At 49.3% G+C, this 20,272-nt stretch overlaps 1 protein-coding gene across 8 annotated transcripts in view; it reads left to right on the forward strand.

Moving 5' to 3' along the window:
* Window positions 1-20,272, forward strand: part of DEPDC5 (DEP domain containing 5, GATOR1 subcomplex subunit) — a 1,004,325-nt gene that overhangs the window by 684,058 nt on the left and 299,995 nt on the right. For all 8 annotated transcript variants that reach the window (XM_069619835.1, XM_069619836.1, XM_069619838.1 and 5 more), the window contains 2 exons: window positions 6,346-6,473; window positions 6,566-6,631. In XM_069619835.1, the coding sequence (XP_069475936.1) occupies window positions 6,346-6,473; window positions 6,566-6,631 (194 nt within the window). The remainder of the gene's footprint in view (window positions 1-6,345; window positions 6,474-6,565; window positions 6,632-20,272) is intronic.

Here is a 20,272-nt window from a genome sequence, read left to right on the forward strand (position 1 = left end):
GGACGACAAGCATTCCCAGTGCCTGTATTGTCTACACCCGGCGCACAAGGAAAAGGTTTGTGAGATCTGCCGTGGCTTCTCCAAGCGCACGATGAAGGATTGACACGCCTGGCTGGCGATGTTGTTCAAGGCCATGGCCTCTACCCCGTGTGGTCCACATCGGCATGCCTCATCCGGATCCAACCGGGCCTGAGCGGGCTTCTAAGTCCTTTGAGGGCGCTCCATCTGTGAGGACCCAAGACAAGGCCAAGCACTGCGAGTCTGATCCCGCCGGGGTCGTCGCGCAATTGGGTCCTGCGACGGTCAGGGCGCGTTCATAGTCTACATCAGCCTCAATCTCCAGCCATCGTGCCAGCTCTTCATCAAAGAGAAAGTTAGCTACCCCGGGGAAACTGCGAGAGAAACCGGAAAGGGCCAACCAGGACAAGGTGTTTGTCCTGCCAGCTAAGGCCCAGGTGGTCCAGGCCAAGATGTCCTCTTCCATCGAGATGGTTGCTGCTGCCCTCTCGAAGGAGAAAGGGACTGACCCGGTCCAGGGTGCCCCGCTGGCGGCCACAGCGGTGCTCCCTCCAAGGCGGGAGGCTTCGGCCAAGCCAGTGGAGAAGACTCCAGAGAGGAGGATGCCGGACCTCAGCCTGAAGCCGATCCCTCAGGACCCGAAGAAAGGGGGGCGGTGTGGAAGAACTACAGGGCATGGATATTTCTTCGTCCGATGAGGAAGACGTTGTTTCCATCCACACTATCCCGCAGGTAATTGGTGACGATGAGGGATCGCCCGCCGGAGACGATGACGAGGTAGGGGGCGACGGCATTGGCATCTGGGTCCAGCGACTCTATCCCCCAGGCACCTCCCAGAGACCTGTTGCAGGACGTTCTCTCGATCCTCTACACACTGGTGTCAGAGATTCAGCAGAGGATGCCGACGGCACCACCAGCAAATCCACCGGCGGCGACCCCGTTGACACCGGGGCCATCACCGCCAAAGAAAAGGAGGAGGCAGGCTACGCCTCCACTCCAACCATCACTGGACTACCCCCCTCCAACTCCACCACTCCTAGGGACATGCAGACAGACATGGCTACGACGGACACCGATGACGACGGTGGACTCTCTCTGCCACCAAGGGCTTCTCCGCCGGACGACGTGGGTTTCTTCCACTCCATGATCGCCTGTGCGTCTTCATTTTTTCAGCTCACCCCGGAAGGGAAGAAAAGGGAAGACTTCCTGTACCAACGCCGGGAGGTGAAAAGGAAGACCATTATGTCAGTACCGCTCCTTAACGACATCTGGGATGAGGGGCTGGCACTTCTGAAGAACCCCTCCTCAGCACCGGCAAAGAGGGACCGGCTGGAGAAGAAATATCGAGTGGCAGAGTCTGTGCCCCAAATGTCTGCAGTCGCAACCATTGATGGTCCCGGCTGAGGCAAGGAAGAAGTTGTCCAATCTTTTGTCTTCAACCTCTGTTCCCCTGGACGGCGAGGGGAAGAAATTGGATGCTGTGGGACGGAAGGTCATTTACTCGGCGATGATGCCGGTCAAAGCGGCCAACACCTTAGCGATCTTGGCCAGGTACGACCAGGACCTATGGTACAAGATGGCTCCGATCCTGGATTTCCTCCCCGAGGAGAAACGGGTAGAGGCAATTGAGATCCTTCAGGAGGGCGAGGTGGCGTGGCGAAGTGACGTCAGACCACGCCATCACTGTGGCCCTGGACATTGTGGACACAGGGTTCTGCCAGATGGGAGACGGGGTTTGGCTCCATCATCATGGCTGTTTGAAGTCCAACGACTTCAGAAAAGCGGTCCAGATGAGTGTCCTGGACATGCCATTCGACAGAGACAATCTTTTCGGCAAGGCAATTGATGATTCTCTACAAGCCATCAAAGCTGACACAGAGACGTCCCGTGCCCTGGGCACACTGCAACAGCACCGTCTGTCCTTTCGTCCCTCAGGAGGGAAGTCGGGGATGTCTTCAAAGAGTTTCGGCAGTGGATCGTCCTCTTATCGCCAACACTCCCGTCCCACAACCCAGGAAGCCTACAGGGGTCGTTCCAAGGCCTTTGGAGGTGGCCGCCGTCGAGGCTCCCATGGCGACGTGCCAGCCTCCAAGCAGGACTGAACCGGACAAGACGTCGGGCTCCAACCTCTGCACCCCAGTGGGAGGCCAGCTGGTGAACTTTGTCAGCGTGTGGGAAAACATCTCCACTGATCGATGGGTGCTGGATGCTCTCGCCCACGTACACACTTTGGAGTTTCAGCGAAAGTGTCAGCGAATACCAACGGTGGCCCGGCAGGAACAACACATCCGTCCGCTGCTGCTGGAGGTTTGGTGATGTTAAGAAAAGGGGCGATCGAGCTGGTTCTGAAGCGACTCCAGGACTTTGGAGTTTACTCAAGATACTTTCAGGTAAGAAAGGAGACTGGGGGCTTGAGGCCCATAGGCAATCGACGACGGCTCAACAAGTTCATCGAGTTCCAGAAATTCAGGATGGTCACGTTGCAGCATGTGCTCGGCCAACTGGAGGAGGGAAACTTTCTGTTGTCGTTGGATCTGGAGGACGCATACTTCAACGTCCCTATTCATGTAAAACATTGCAAGTTCTTGTGCTTCGTCATGCACGGGAAGCACTACCAGTTCGGACTGAAGTCGGCACCCAGAATCTTTACGAAGTGCCTGGCTCCGGTGGTGGCCCATCTGCGACTACAGTGAATCGTGTGTACCCTTACCTCGACAACTAGCTCATCTGAGCAAAGTCAAAGGACAACAACATCGATCACACGGAGAGGACCGTCTGGCTGCTGACGGATCTGGGGTTCTCGTGAACAATGAAAAATCCTGCTCGACTCCATCGCAGAATGCGCTGTTCCTGGTGTCCAGGCTCAACACAGTGTCATGTCTGGCGGCTCCATTGGAGGAGAGAATAGCTGCCATTTTGGGCAAGGTGCAACGGCTGTCAGCACTGAAGACCGCCACAGTGAGGACCATCAAGTCGCTGCTCGGCATGATGTTGTCATGCATCTACCTGGTCCGGCTCTGCAGGTTGCGGATGCAACTGCTCCAAGAATTCCTGGACTCCCGTTGGATTCAGGTGTCCGGAAGCTTCATAGACAGGAACGTGCTCGACGAGGAGTTCCGTCGAGCGATAAAGTGGGGGGCATGCGCTCCAACATCACCGGAGGCACGGATTTCCAGAGCCCTCCATACCAGGAGACGGTCACGATTAACAATTCCCTGGAAGGATGGGGAGCACACACCGGACGTCTCCACACCAGAGGCCTGTAGCTGCCGTAAGAGAAGGCGCTACACATCAACGTCCTGGAACTACAGGCTGTGTTTTGGGCCTTCAAGTCATTTCTTCCATTCCTCAAGGGCAAAGTGGTGAGGGTCTTCACAGATAATACCCACACAAGGATTTACATCCGGAAGCAGGGGGCACCAGATCCCAGGCGCTCGCCAGAGAGACGCAGGAGTCGTGGCACTGGACCGTCACCCAGGGGATGTTCCTCATTCCTTTCAACCTGGCGGGAATCAAAAGCACTGTTGCCGACTCCCTCAGCAGGGAGCTGCGCTCTTGTCATGGGTGGGAGCTTCGGCAGCATCAAGTGGACAACCTCTTCCTCAAGTGGGGAAGTCCCCAGATGGATCTGTTTGCGATGGCGGCGAACACCAAGTGTCAGACGTTCGCCAGCAGGTTTCCCAAGCCGGGGAGCATGGGGGACATATTCTCCTTCCCTTGGGACGGCCTGATCCTGTACGCGTTCCCTCTGTTACCGCTGCTATTACGAGTCATCAGTCAACTCAGATGGTGCCGGTGCAAGATGATCCTCGTCGCGCCAGCGTGGCCGAGGCAAATCTGGTACCTGGACCTTCTCAACTTGTCAGTTTCCCCTCCAGTCAACAGTCAAGCTACCAGTGGTCGTGGATCTTCTCGCCTGGGAAGGAGGCACAATCCTGCACCACGACCCAGCATTGCTGAACCCGAAGACCTGGCTCCCGCAGCATTAGAGTTTGGTGGTTACGAGCTGCCTGCAGACTTCATGGAAGTCCTCGCCGAGGCCAGAGCGTTGTTGACGCTGAAGTGCTACGGACACAAATGGAAGCGTTTTGCGACCTCTTGCCGGTCACAGAAGATTAACCCTCTGAGGGTCACGCCTGCCCCCCCCCCCCAGGTCCTTCCGTACTTGTTGTCGTTGGCTAAGTCGGGGGTGGCGCACACCTCGATCAAGGTGCATCTGGCCACTATCTACCGCTACACCAGTTCTCCGGGACAGTCTTCTCTTTGGTCACACCTTCTAGTGAAGGAGTTAATCCAAAGACTGTTCAGTTTGTTCCCGCCAGTGAAGGCGTCTGCCCCAGCGTGGGAACTCAACGTGGTGCTGACTAGGCTCATGGGGGGCCCCATTCGAGCCGATTCATCAAGCTCCGCTCAAGTTCCTGTCTTGGTAGACAGCTTTCCTCATGGCCATCACCTCTGCCAGGAGAGTAGGTGAAATCCAGACCCTGTCCTGCAAGCGGCCTTCCTTGACTTTCCACGAGATGAGGGTGGTGCTACGGACGCACCCCTCCTTCATGCCCAATGTTCAGTAGAAATTTCATCTCAACAAGCCCTTGGTGTTAAATGTGTTTTTTCCGAATCCTTCGTCGCAGGCTCAAATGACTTTGCACTTGCTAGATGTGGCTTGAGCACTGAAGTTTAATGTGGCCCGCACAAAGAGTTTCGGGAAGACGTCCCAGCCTTTTGTGAACCATGGGAAGGCCCTTTCCAAGGCTTCCATCTCCAGGTAGTTCTCCGGCTGCATCACTCATTGTGAACGGTTGCTAAACCGACCGTTGCCTAGCAGTGCAGTCCGAGAGCCCACTCTACCAGAGCGATCGCTGCAACGACGGCGTTCCTGTCTGGTGTGCCCCTGCTGGACATCCACAAGGGCTGTTACATGGAGGTCTACACACACCTTCACGAAATTCTACTGCATCGACAGGGATTCCAGAGAGGAGTCTGGAGTCGGCCAAGTAGTGCTACCCAACCTGTTCGCTTGAAGGTGAGTCTGGTGAGGAGGTAAGAGTAATTGCTTCTGTTGAGCCTTGCCACCTCCCGTGGTTGTGTATGTATGTACTGCTATGTATTCTTTATTCATGAGCTGGTGATTCCATGCCAGACCCCATGCCGGAAATGGAACAAGTTACTTACATGTAACTGTTCTCCAGCATAGGTCTGGTATGGATCCACGTGCGAACCCTCCCTCCTGCCCCTCTGTGGCTCTTCTTGATCATGCTGCCACTTTACGTGGTACCAAATCTGGAGATGGATGCCAGAGGAGGAGCTTGGGGAGAGGGCAGTCATTGGCTGGGGCAGTATGACCCAGAGCTCAGTGATTGGTTTATAGGAGAAAGACAGTTTATAAATGAAAGTGAAACTGTTTTTTCTTTTACTGAGGATTCCCGGCCTGACGACTTGGAATATTCATGAGCATGTGAATCCATGCCAGTCCCATGCTGGAGAACAACAGTTACAGGTAAGTAACTTTTTCCTTATCTGATGGAACCTAGACGCAATACATCATGTTTCAGGAGAATCCTGATCTTTCCTGATTGGAACCCACAATTCAGAAAATGGAAGAGTTGCTTTTGGCTCAGAGACAACTAATTCAGCTTGGATTGCAGGTATCTATCCTGCCATTGGCCACTGGCAGGGTTGAGGATTGTATGAGAGGGGAAATAATGCATCTTTGTGTAAGAGGAGGCTGCAAAGCATTTTTGGAAGGCAGATGCCATGAACAATTAAGTGGTGTGTGACCCCCGACATACTTGTTCCTGGTGCTGTTCTTCGGCATATTTGAACTGGGGTATCTTCATTTGGGTCTAATGTGTTTGATTGTTTGGAAAGAGCTTGCCTGGAATACAGTTTGATTTGGGTTTTGCTTATGAGGCTCCCTTTTCCTGCTGGAGCAAGAGGAGCGTTCTTTAGACAGAATAGTTGTGGCTTTTCGCCATGTCATCTATGCCGTTTCCCTCCCCCTGTCCTGTGCACCCATATTGCTGGGTTGATATCGGGGTGTAGGTGACGAACTTAGGCAATTTGTATTAGGGAAATTATTGAGATAGATTTCTTTTTAGAAGGGGTCGCTGATGGAGGTTAGATTTGAGATCATCTAATGTGGACTGTTATGGAAATGTTTTACAATACTTGTATATGATCCTTTGTTGCTGTGTTAATAGATTTTATTTTTTAAATGGAGTTTGACCGTTTTCTGAATTTTCCAGCACTGGTCCCTTTACAGCCGTGATCCCTTTACTTTGTTAATGTCAGTTTGGCATTGCTCATGATGCTCCTTCATCTACACAGGCATATGGCCTCTCGTCAGCCAGGGGACAACATCTCTTTCCTTGGTGGCGTTGGTGCGATGGAAGATTTTTCCAGCTGCTTGGTCAGCAGTCACAATGCTATGAATGGAGTTCAGCGCTTCAGTGGAGGTAATAATGAAGGGAAAACATGAGAAATGGTGTTCAAAATATGCTTCTTGCCAATGCTCTCTGCTATGAAGTGCTTCTTTTTGTGTCCACAGCGATGAACCAAGGACCGCAGAACAAGGACGCAGAGGAGGATTCGGCCTCTGGCTCTCCAGAACCTAGTGAGTGTGAGAGACTGAGGGCGGAAGGTGCCAATGAGGGTGTCTGATGGGATGAAGGGAGTATGTGAGGTGAAGAGGATTTGAGTGTATGTGTGGAGGATATGAGAACGAGTGTGGGGAGCAGGATATGCAGGTGAAGAAAAGGGGAGAAGTCCTGGTCCAAGGTTATATTCAAAATGGTTCATTGTTGTACTGTGCTGCAGCTTGTATCGCAAGTCATACAATCTCTCTGTAGCATCAAGTCCTCTTTATGATAAAATCCTATTGAGAAAAGTCCATACTGTTGCTATAGCGCATGTTTTTACATAATGTGTCCGAAATGAGTTATTATTTCGAATGGCTTCATTCTTCTCACATATTACATATCTCTTGAAATTGATCTCCAGGTGCAGACTGGCCAAAAAATATTTGACAGCCACCAGGGGTTGCCGCATGACTCTGTGTTGACTTAGATGCCGGAAGAGACACTACCAACATAGATACTGAGCCTTGCACACCCTTTTAGCTCAGTTCCTTTTCCACCGTCAGAGACCTAAGTCTTCACGGACCAGCCACTTGATAAAAAGTTTTTCTTCTGTGTCATATCACCTCAATCTGGGTCGAAGCCCTGTAAGGTTTGTGGCAAACAAATAATGCCCATCTCAGATCCCTGTCAAGGCCGCGTTTGATACTTGTGGAGAACCACAACATGAGAGAATGTGATTCCGGCTAATCGATGTACCAAAAGGGGTGAGAGGGAGGTTCTCCACGGTCTTCATGGCCATGAGCAAATCTGATTGGGACAGATACTGGCACCCCTGCCCATGCTGTAGCACTGGCTGGGCTGCGTTACAGAATTTCCCCCTGGGGAGGGAAAGGGAGCCTGCAGGGGCTCTCTGGCGCTGCCGCTGTGCTTAGGGACGTTACACCCACATGGGAAACGAATGCTCATAGCCGGGGGCATCACCTTCAACCGTCCTTGAGTTCTTGCTGGCCTGTGTTACAGCTTTTCCCCACCAGGGAGTCCCGGCAGTGTGCCAATACCTCCCTGAAGGGAAAAGCTGTAACACAGCCCAGCCATAACTCCAAGGCGGTTGGAGATGATGTCCCCGGCCAGGGGCATCCGTCAACCATGTGGGTCTACCATCTCCAATCACAGCGGTAGTTCCAGGGAGCCCCAGCAGATTCCCCATCTTTTCCTGGAGGGAGAAGCTGTACTGCAGGACCGCCAGATCTCCAGGATAGTTGGCGGGGGGGGGGGGTTTGTCCCCGGACTTGGGCGGCTGTCTCTCGTGGTTTGACCATCACCAAGTGCAGCCACAGTTCCAGGGAGCCCCGGCAGGGCCCCTATCCTTTCCAAGAGGGAAAAGCTTTAACGCAGGCCAGCCAAACTCCAGGATGGTCGGAGGTGATGCCTCCAGCCTTGGTTGCCTTGTCTCCAATGTGGGTTGTTAGGCAGAATCCTGTGCAGTTCCCTTGGGGACCACTGCAAGAAGATTAAGACTACAGGAGCAAGAAGTAAACCCAATTGGTAGCAGTCTGCACCACCCAGATTTACCTGGTAGCTGTGGCTGAGCAGTCAGACTTCTCTCAAGAAGAGTAGGGCAGTATATAGAGTATACACTATAGGGCTAAAAACACAGTAGAGCAAACAAACACTGACCAGAGCTTTGTATCAAAAGTATATAATTATTTATTTAAAACACACTTTAGGAAATACACTAGCATTCTAAATCAAAAGCAAGTTAGAACACAGTCAGGTAAAGCATAGACACCTCCCTTGATAACTATTAGACAAGTCAGAGTTAAAACACCACCATTTGTTAAAACAGATGTGAGTGGGTAACCTAGATGGCACTCCAATAGTTAAGTTAAAGGGAGAGAAAAAGGCAGGGCATACAAATAAAACAGTTCCCAACACTTTTAGAAGTTCAAAGCAAGGGAGTAAAGGCAGTATACACTGTAGAGCCAAAGTTCATAGGCCAGGCCCACTTTAAATGGAGCAAAGCGAAATGTGCCCAAGATCACACAGTTTAAAACGCACTAAAAGTCTTTGCAGAATGTTCAAAAGAGGTTGGGGTGATTCAAGAAGTAAAGTTAGAAGGTCTGGGGCCAACCCAGTTGGAAAGCCAAGGATTTAAGGGTCACCTTTAGCAATCCGTGGAAAGGGAGGCCAGGCAGAACACTGTACCTTAAAGAGAGAGGAAGCTCCAGCGGTGGCAGTTGTTCCTGGCAGTGGTTGCAGTTCGTTGTTTTGACCAGGGGAAGAGAGGATCTCGTCGAGGAGGAAACTTGGAGTCGTTGCACTGCCCAGGGATGAAACCAGCCGCGGAGTTCGTCGGTTAAAAGGTGCATTCCTTTTATTCACGGTCAAAGTGGTGAAGCTTGGCTATCCGGCCTCCAGGGTGCTTGGCACGGGCGATTCGACCAAGAGACGTCTTTGGAAGGCAAAAGGGGCGAACTGGTTGATCCCACCAGCTCAAAGGAAGAAGACTCGTCCAGCAGAAGATCTTCTCTTGTCGTTGGGAAAGTGGTGAGTTTGTTGCAGCAGGGCTCCACCGGTGGTGTCGTCGTTGCAGATGGCTCAGCTTCTTCCCTCTTCGGATTCTTAGGTCCTGTGGCGACTTCTGAAGTGCCAGTCCCAAAAGCCCTGCTTTTATGCAGAAAAACCCCCATTCAACAGCCTAGATGCCACTCACACATGCTAGGTGGTGAGCCGGGCGGCTCACCACCGGGGCAATCAGAATAGAGTGCGACTTGGGTTGCTAAGGCAACTCAGTCCAGGGTGCCAATTCCCCTCCCCACACATCCTGTGGAACCCAGACAGTGGCACCATTTGGAGGGCTTCTGTGGAGAAGCCCGCCAAAAAAGTGGAACAAAGGACTCGAACTTGGTTAGAGTTACAGAGACGGACACGAACGCCATTTTAGAAAAGAGTTCTGGCAAAAAGACCCAACCGTTGATTTAATATTAAATAAATAAACCGGCGGTATCTTTAACATTGCACCAAAAAGTGGTGCGTTTAAAATCAATGGGAAAATCCCATAGGAAATATTCTGGTGGAATATTTTGCGTGGTAACTACTGCCACCAGCCAGAAACTCGACAAGGGGGGACTGGACAGTGCTCCCTTGAAAACAGACCCAGGGGCAATCGAATGAACCCCTTCCAGTACTTCCACAATATGATAGTTTGTACTGGTTCTGTGCACAATTTTGGACTAGTAAAGTCAATGGTGACTTTACATGCCCAGGGATACAGTAGTCAGTCCCAGGGTATGGAGTCTATGTTTGGAGGTCACTATGATACACCTGTGTTACTGCACTGAGGGTGCTGTGTAACACACATGAAAAACAGATGATGCCCTATGGAGTAAAAGACCCATAGCCCATAAGCACACAACTAGTCAAAGACATACCTCAAATCATGCCTAAGAGTGGGAGGAAAAGAGTCTCACTCTTAGCAGGAGAAAAAAACAAACCCCAATAATCCAGCAAAGCTTCTGGGGGACTCACTAGGTTTGGGAAATTAGCCTTATAAGAGAATTCTCCCTAACATGGGTCGACCGTCCCCAAGTCCAGCGGCAGTTCCAGGGAGCCCCAGCAGGCTCCCTATTCCTCCCCGGAGGTTATATCTGTAACGCAGCACAGCCAGAGGTGCAGCCTGGGCTTGTGGACAGTCAACCCACGTGGGAGACAGCCACTCCCAGGGAAGCACTAATATTATGCTGGCATGAGGGGCAATTTGTGGCCTGACCCTGCAATTATATCCCATCCCACCAAAATATCTCCCCAGACGGCCCACTCCTACCCACACCACCCACAATCCAGCCCCAGCACCACCCACCCCACTGACAATGGTCCCTAACCATAGAATAATAAAAAAACAGTACTCACATAACATTGCAGCTGCTTGCGTAAAAAAGCTGTAAACGAAACAAAAAAACATTTGTTACCTATGGTCACTCCAGCAAAAACAAATCATAACTACTACTCTCCGATCACGGCCCACCTTTTCAAGCCATCCCTGGTTGTCTACTGACCCTCACCCCCCAGTAAAAATACATTTGCCCCTTCGTAGGGGCAGATTGCAAGATTACACTAGAAAACTGCCCCTAGGGAGGGCTACATGAGAGCCCTCCCATCCATTTCGATACCCATCTGCCCCCAGGCAGGTCAATACATGCAGCCCAATGCTTGGGGGGGGGGGCCTGCACCAAGATTTCTGGTGGCCCCCTCCCCAATGAATGGGGGGGCATCTCATGAGCCCTCCCTGGAGGCAGAAAGGGGCAGAAAACTGCCCCCAGGGAGGGCTACATGAGCTGGTCCCCATCCACATAGTGGCCCTCCAACCCCACCCAAATCTCCTTTTATTTATTTTTTTAGTTATTTTCTTTTTGCCCCCTTCCCTGGGGGCAGATGATCACCCATCTGCCCCCAGGGTGTCCAATACGTGTGGCCTCATGCTTTGGGGCAACCCGTATTGGACCCCACCAGATCCCTAGAGGTCTAGTGGCATTGATGGGCACGGATTGAGCGCTCTGGGCCCGAACTGCACCCAACAATGCTTCAAAAAAGGTGTTGTTCGAAAGGGGAGAGTCTCCCCTTTCCAACACCTCCCTCGATCTGAACGGCACAATGTTGCTGCAGATCGAGGGGGAGAAAGGTGGAGACTCATCTTTCATTTTCACTGTGGCAGCCGAAAATGGCTGCCGCAGTGAAAATTACTTTGTTTCATGTCGGCGTGTATTACGCACGCCAACGTGAAACTGAAGGAATTCCAACCCCCGGGCCGTGAGGAGGAACCTCCTCCTCACATAGCCCGGGGGTTGGATTTCAGTTTTGTGCCAAAAAGGATGAGCTATCTTGTCCTTGGCAACACAAAACGTAATGTCAAGGATGAGATAGCTCGTCCTTGGCACTTAAGGGGTTAATCCAAGAAGACTTGCTACAGTTCAAAAGAAATGCAACTTCTACAAGTGTTAGTGAAGCACAGTTCTTGGTTAACAGTTATTATGTCACTAGTTACACGCTTAGGATTCACAGTAGGTATCGATGTCAGGATGACTTCACAGTGCTGCTGCTTCTACTTCAACAACTTCACTTCTACTAAAGTTTACCATGAGAACATTCTCCTTTGTCTCATATTACTCCTCTTCACTTGGGCTACTGAAATGTTGTGTTGCTTCTACCGACAACCAGATATATCACCACAGTTTCAGTACTTTGTTATTCCACCACAGCTTCAGTATTTTGTTATTCAAAACAGGTTTTAGTTCTGACAAGATTTACATTAAGGCACTTCAACGCCTTCAAATAGGCAGGGCACTCTTCCTCTGAATATCTCTCGTCAAAAGGGGCAGCCTCTTTGCCTCTCCTGTCTGTCTGCCACAACAACAACTTAAATTTGCCTGTAGGCCCACTTCTCTCTGTTGCTTAAAGTCTTTGGTAATATAGATTGTTCAAATAATATTAATGAACAGCAAGTTTTGCATCTCCAACTTTGCCTTCATCTCTCTGCCAACTGTTAGTTGAAATAATTACACAGATGCATTGGTACCACTCGCTTGGCTTAAGGTAATGCGGGCAAACGTGCATCTTAGGCAAGGTTAAACTTTTATTGGCCTTACAGTCTTGGTTAGATTGTTTTCTGACTTTAAAAAAGGCTGCTTTCGATCTTACTAGGGGAATACTCTTGACTTGGGCAATGCTTGCTCTTCCTTCAACTGTAGGTACAATGTTTAAACACTTAACTTCTTTTATGAGCATTCAAGGTTCGCGTGAATAGAGATGCAAAGGTACACTCTTCCATTGAAAAACAAAATTAGGCACACACGACCACTTCTTCATAGAGTGTACTATGTTTAAAGAGATTCACAATGACTTTCTGCAGCATTTACTCTTCACGTGAGTGAAAAGAGAAATTACTGATCACAAGGCAGTACTACTTTTTCACTGTTTCATTGTTAAAAGTTCAAAAAACAACTTTAGCTGATACATGAGTGATGATTGGGCTGGTTAATGTTGTTGGCAGTGCTCGCGTAAGGAATCGCAACGCCAGGTATGACTCACCAACTTCTGTGATCCTTGTTCTGCTGGTTGCACAGCTTCACGACTTCAGGCACAACTTCTACTGCTTCTGGCTTCACAGGAACCCACACCCTTCCTCGCTGAAGGTGTCTCTGGTCCGTCCACTCGATTAATCTGCCCCTCTCGCTCCTGAGACCCACGTCTCGGCAGCAGATCCTCGCCTCGGTCTCCGGGCACAGCAATCGCCACAATCAGGCTCACATGGAGAAAGGCAGCCTTCCTGCACGCCTTCTGCTGTGCAGCCTCTGCAACTCAGAGTTTGAGGGAACAGGACCCTCACAGGACAAGTAGGTGAAATCTGCTGCATCAACGTTCCAGCGTCCCTTTGGTTCTCCCACTTCTGCCTGGATTGCCAGCACTGTGTCTTCTTCTTTCTGCCTCTGCTACTACAGAACGCACTTCAGTCACAGTTCCAGCTCCTTCTAATTACCTGCACCTGAGGGGACCTTTTATGCCTCTAAGGTTTCTTCAGGTGAGTGCTGTGGAAGGAACTCATGGTGGCAACTGTAAAGACAGACACATGTGATCAAAGTTCAAGGATGTTTATTGAACAATAAATGCAGGGTAGAAAAGCACCTAACCTAAATCTAAGATGGGAGCAAGCGTCGACCATCAAATGAAAATAAGGCATCCTGGTGGCCGGGTGTCAAATAAAAAGGGCATGTACTAAGAAGTCTATTGCCACATGCTCGAGCCTTCCTAGCACAAGCTGACAGTTCTGTTCCAACTAGCACAGCACACGCTCAAGCCTTCTCAGCATGAGCTGGCAGTTCCGTTTGCAGCTATCCGGGCCTTCGATTGGCAAGTCTTGTTTCTCTTGAAAGTCTCTTACCTTCGAGGGCCTGACGTATTCATATAACAAAACAAAAGTTCCTTCTACAAAATGAAAGTTTGTTTCCTGGTTTTACTTAGGGTGAGTATTCTTCACCCCTCGGTCACCCTCTTCCGGGTGCTGACCCTTGTTCCTCGTGGTGTTGGGTGATGGCTTTTCACCCCCTGGATCTCCCTTTTCCGGGCTTGGATCCTAAAACTGTTCCTATCGATATCAAGTGGTGGTGGTGATGGTGGTGGTGTTCTGGCTCCGAGGGCCTGATAGGTTTACAGAAAGCAACTAACAAACACAAAGTTCTGTTCTACGTCATTCTCTGGTGATGGCTTTACCCCTGCGTCCCCCTCTTCCGGGCGCAGACCCCTCCTTGCTTTTAGCCTCCCTCCACCAGGTTCACTATGGCTTTCCCAGTATTCACCAATTTGAATGTATTTTAAACAGTTCCAGTGGCCATCCCTTGGCCGTGTTCACCTTGGTCAACACACTGTTTCTTGGGATTTAAGACGTTGCCCCCTCCATGTCAGCATCCCTCGATTGGGTTCACTCTTGCCAACTTCACATTCACATTTACTTTTAATATTAGCAGGATTCAATTCCCTTACTTCCTCTACAGTTCTTAGGTAAATGCTTTCGACTGTACGGGGATTTTGCTTAACCTGTTGTATGACTTTATTTTTACTTTTACTTTATATTATTTGTAATGTGCAACCATGGACCCAGAGGCATTAGGACGCGTACAGTAATCCATACAAACAAAATACATGAAGGGTGCCATCAGATATCAAAGGCAGGAGAGAGTAGAGAGACGAGGATTGACCTTAGGAGAATAAGAGTGTTTTTAAGTCTTTCTTAAAGACTGTCAGCGAGCTCTGGAATCTTAAGGCTTCCGGGAGCGGATTTCTCTGCTTTTTTTGTTCTACTTCTCGGTAAGAACAGATAGTTCTGCTTGCTAGACCTGATAGCCCTCTGGTTAACCTTCTTAATGATATGCTCCAGCAAATAGGAAGGCATCAGGCCCTAGCCTGCACTTAAAGGTTATGACCAGTAGCCTAAACTTGGTCCGTGCTTCCACTGGTAACCAATGCAACAAATGCCTAGCCTCTGAAACATGATAGTGAGACAAGCCCACCACAACTCTAACAGCCCAGTTCTGTACTATCTGGAGTCTGCCAATGTCTTACTTGCAGAGACCGACCAAGAGACTACTGCAGTAGTCGATCTTGGACCCTATTATAGCTCTGGCTATTGTTTCTGAGTTTGCCTGGGTAATGAGGGGTCTAAGGTGCGATAGTATACTGCAGCTGAGACAACACTGGTAACATGAGATCTCATAGTAAGAGCCTGATCCAGGACCACACCCAGGATTTTTAATTTGGGAAGGGGTGTGATGTTATCAACTCCTAACCTAAAAGAACTGTAGGCCGGGTCCAGCTTAAGAAGGGAGACTGAACTGCCCACCAACATTAATTCCATCTTCCCTTTGTTCAATGCAACGGTGTTATTGAGCCTCCACTTCTCAATGAGATTAAAGACTCTATTTAGTTCCAGTTCATCACGTGAGTGGCATCCTGAGAGGGAGACGACACATTGAGTGTCGTCGGCATAGTTCGAGAACATGCCCCCTTCCAACTCTGAGCGAGAAGAATGGGCCATGAAGAGGTTGTAGAGGCATGGGGATGTACTAGCCCCTTGCAGAACCCTGAAGAGAACTGGGATTGGGGAACCCTCTGCCTCATCAGAGCATACACTGCTGTGTCTATTATCCAGGAAAGATGCAATCCAGGATGCGGCTGTGGGCGAAATGTTGACAACCTCTACCAATCTAGCGATCAAGAAAGAATGATCGACCAAGTCGAACACTGCTGACTGGTCCAAAGATATTAAAAGGGAGATCGAACCTTTGTCTAGCCTGTCCAGGAGGCTGGACTTCAACTCCAGAAGAGAGCTCTCTGTACCAAAGCATGGTCTGAATCCAGATTGGTGTGGGTTCAGAATAGGGTACTGAGAGAGGTGCTCCCAGATCTGGCCATAAGCTACCCTGTCCAGTATTTTTAACAAAAAAGGGGTTTTAGAAATAGGACGATAGTTAAGAGGATTGTCCTTAATTAGCCCCATTTTTTTCAAAATAGAAGTGACAATAGTCTGTTTAAGATCATCCGGGACCTTGCCGACATACAATGAAGCGTTCACAAACTTACAGATGGCCTTTATAAGGGACCGTGGGCAAGTTTGTATGATCTGAGAGAAGCAGGAATCGCCTCTGGAGCGAGTTGCTTTAAGCTGTTCAATAACTTTCTTCAGCGCCTCCTCCGATATGGGTTGAAAATTAAATTATGGCACAGCTGGGTTACACGTTAAGGGCTTCTGGGAGCCAGTGTCTACCATAGATGGTGAGTCCTTCTTTTTTCTAAGTATGTCCCTTCTGATACCTTGGAGTTTATCTTCTATACCATCTTGTATTTGCTGACACCACTTGGCATCTTTTAGAACCATTTGGTCAGCTGACTGTGGGACTGACTCCTGCTCTTTTAGAATTTTAAAGATTTCCTTAACATCCGACTGAACATTCGATATTCTGGTATTATGGAAATTCTTTTTTGTTTCCAAAATGACTGATTTATAGGTCTTGGCTAGGTTTTTATAAGCTGCTAAAGATACTGGACATGGGGATGCTTTCCAGAAGTGAAACTGCTTCATTGTTTGGGCTTTTTGTTTACGGAGCTCAGCGGAAAACCAGGGTTGACGTTTATAGCCCTCTTGTTACGCTCACCTGGTCTCTGCTGGGATGTTGGGACACGGTTGGAGCCCTCCCTGGAGTTGACTCCCTTGCACCGCTTCTCTCCCCCAACTGCAGTGGTATCGAGGATCCAGGGTGCTGGTACTGTTCCGGAGAGAAGATGGGAGGCAGTGAGAATAGCGTGGTGGTGCCATGATTCCCCTCGACCCTTTCTTACCAACATGTAGAGCGCAAGAGTTTGCCCATGCAAGCTCACCTGTTTTGATGTAAGGATGGGCTCTCCGTCCTGCTTTCCTTCAACAGGGGCGCTGTGGAGGGACCTAGTTCCGTCACTGGTCCTGAGTGTGGAGGTACAGACCGGCTGCAACCATTCCATCTTGAAGGTAGGTTTATTACTAGGATTTTTGTCCGTATCCTTTTTGATCATTTTCCCCAATGAGTATTGTCCGTAACCATATATTGTCCTTTCTCTCCCTAGGTATGAAGTTGGCCCACGAGCGCATGAGGATGAAAAAAGTCTATCCAGGATGACCTACTGGTGGTAAGTAGACTGTTCCAGAAACTGCGCCAAGTTCGTGAGTTGCGCTGCTTAACGTGTTATAGTCTATGCGATTGCTCATCTAGTGTTTTCTATTCCCTCTGCAGGTGCAGCTGGTCGATGTTAGCTGGTGAGCACTTTTCGGACTCCTGCAGGCTGACGGAGATGAAGATCCGCATGGATGCTGCGCCGGAAGATGGCCCCGTGTTGATGGCAGTTCGGGACAGGTAAGGATGCTAGGTGGCACCCGCGGAGGACTCGAGAAGACTTGTAAGTTGAGTGCGGCTGCTGCAGAGTCGGAAGCGGTAGCAGTGCTTCAAGCAATGGCGAGGCTGACTCAGCTAAGATGCACGCAGGTACTCAAGAGTTGGAAGCAGGTAGCGGGAATTTCAGCGATGGCGTGGTCTCAAGGTAAGATGCGCGCGGCAGCTGCAGATGGGAAGCAGATGGCAGTGCTTCTAGCGATGGCGTGGCTTCAAGGTAAGATGCGTGCGGGGGCTGCAGATGGGAAGCAGATGGCAGTGCTTCTAGCGATGACGTGGCTAATTCCAGGAGGGTTCCGGAGACTGAAGATGCACATGCTGAACCAGGTAAGAGTCTTCTGAACGGCGGTAAGCGTTACGCTGCTCTAGCAGACTAACGCGAAGTGCCAGCATGCGGGTGGGGCCGGCTTATATTGCCTGGCCTCAGCCACTCCCCTTAGGCCCCGCCTTGTGGCTCCGCCTTGCCACTCCTCCTGTCTTCAGCACGTGCCTTCCTTGTATTGGTAGGGCTCTGCCCGGCCTAGAGGCACGTGCTTTCTGTATTCTGTGTGCAGAGCACACTTTGTACTTGGTGCCATAGGTGCCAAGACTGGGTCCATTGGGACCCTGCAGGTGGTGAAGTAATTGGCCCTTGACCAGTGGCTATGACACACTTCATTTATGACATACTTCATTTTTTTTTTTTGCTTCAACGCAGCAAGTGTTAGAGATGAGGGTCATATTTGAGACTAGACAGTGTGACATGACATGACATGAAGAGGGGTGTCATTCGAAAAACGAAGATTGTGGTCTAATAAGGGTTCGATATTAGTCAAGGTGAGACGTTTTAAGTTGCGTGACAGGACAGAGCATTTCAGCTTATTCTTTATTTTGACTGCAAATGGTAATACCAGAGAAAAGTGAACAAAAGCGTGATCAGACCATGGGCAGGATAGCGTAGAGACATTATGGCAGGTAGTATTAAAGCACGAAAGTCAGTCCAAAATATGACCAAGCACATGTGTAGGTGCAAATACTTGCTGTTTAAAACCTATATCAAATAAGGACTGTGGCAGGTCAGCAGCAGAGTGATTATATGCATCGCCTAACCAATAATTAAAATGTCAGAGGATAACAAAACGTGAGGAAGGTTTCAATGACTACTTTCACCTATCTTGACGGCTCTCCTAAGGCTTTCTGGAATCTGTAGTTTCACTCAGACAGAGATCGACCAGGTTTTCTCGGAGCAGCACCCACGTGGTGCCGGTCCCCTTCTGCAGCTGGTTTCCCCTTTACAAGTTTACAGTTCTTTAAACTTCTCTCATTTTGCGACTTTCATTCACCTCAGCCTGGGTCTCTTATCGGTTCCCCTATTTTTTTTTTCTTTTTCTTTTTTTAAAAACTTTGTTTATTAATGGCCATGTCATCACCATTCAGCAGCATTGACAAAATACAAATAGAAAAAGGTGTTTACAGTAACTCAATACAATCAGGTCATAGACATTTAAGGCATCACAGAAGCGGTTTCATCGTCGGATACCATGTCACATAAGTACATTCTGAAAGGGGCCCAGATGTCTTTAGGGCGATTAGTCATGGGCAATGTCATTACATATTGTTCCTCGCATTTGTTACCAAACGTCAATTGTTTGAGAAGTTGCTCCACACTTGGTGCATGAGGGCTTTTCAGGTTTTGGAGTATACATCTTTTCTCAATCATACAAGATACATTAAACAATCTCCTTGTGATTTCTGCCACTTTCCTGATGTCCCCAAACAGATATTTCTGGGGGGTGAGAGTTGCCAGAATTAGAGTTATCCCCTCAATGATCTCGGCCACCTCCCTCCAGAACCCCGCGATCAGTGGGCAGGCCCAGTACATATGAAACAAATCCGCATTTTGGTCCCCACATTTCTGACAATCCCCAGTACAATTTCCAGAGAACTTGGCCAGCTTTGCCGGTGTGTAATGCAATTTATTAAGAATCTTAAACTGGATCAAGCGGAGGCCAGCGTTTAATGATGCAACCTTGGTCAGTTGACAGTATTTATGCCATTTCTCTGCCTCTATCGTCACTCCCATGTCCGCCTCCCATGTTGCTTTAATTGAATTTGAGGAATGGGAGTGTGATTGTATCATAGCATATAGTACAGATATGCTTGAACCGGTCCCTGAGGTCACGGCCCTAATGCATTCATGAGATGGCGGTTCATCAGGGAATAGCGGCCACCTAGCGCTGAACGCTGCTCTCATGAGATGGTACTGGAGTATTCTTAGTTGACCTCCCCCGACTGTGTCAACAAATTCTTCAAGGGTCACATATTTCCCATTCGGATACATGTCCCGCATTTTTATCTCCCTATTGGGATGCCATGTCTTCTGCAGATCACAATCGAATGAGGGCGAGATTCTGGGGAAATTCCATAGTGAGCCTTCCGGGTCATATGGTGTCTCTACATGTAATATTTTGTAGATCAAGGACCAAGCGTAGACAGTGATACTGACCCGGTCAAATTTGCATAAGTCCCTGTTTTGTGTGTTAAATAGGATGGATCAGAGTTCGGTTGGTGAAGCTGCGTATCGCTCGATCGTGATGTGTGGTGCATTGTCCAATGGATTGTACCAGTGCCTGGCGAACTGGGCTTGCGTCACCAAGTAATAAAGTTCAAAGTCCGGTGCCACGATACCCCCCATATTGTAAGGTTCAACCAGTTTTTCCCATTTTATCCTTTCTGCTCCCCCATTCCACACGAATGAGGTGGCCGTGGATTGGAGTCTAGCGAAGAACGCCCTGCCGGGCCAGATAGGAATATTTCCGAAGAGATAGAGGAGTTTGGGGAGAACCACCATCTTCAGAACTGCAATCCATCCGTATAGGGAGCCTAGCCCATATTTACATTTTAACAATAAGTGATTGCAAGAATTGGTCATGGTTATCTGTGTATAAGGACATTCTATCCCTGGACACAATTATACCCAGATATTGTATCTGTGTAAGAGACCATTTCAGGTTGTCAGTATTGGTTGGGCGTTCTGTAGCAGGTGTAAGAGTGTTATATTCAAGTTCCAACTGTCTGGTCTATTTAATGGCCCGTACCAATTGGAACAAAAGCAAAGAATCTCCTACCTGGAAATGGATGAATAGTAGGTTGTTGATCTGCTTGATGTTCGAAGTGTAGATCTAATGGAGTCAGTGAACTCAGTTGTTTCCCAGCTGAATTAAGAAA

Source organism: Ambystoma mexicanum, chromosome 10, assembly GCF_040938575.1.
Source record: "Ambystoma mexicanum isolate Mex_15411 chromosome 10, UKY_AmexF1_1, whole genome shotgun sequence".
Taxonomy (NCBI): domain Eukaryota; kingdom Metazoa; phylum Chordata; class Amphibia; order Caudata; family Ambystomatidae; genus Ambystoma; species Ambystoma mexicanum.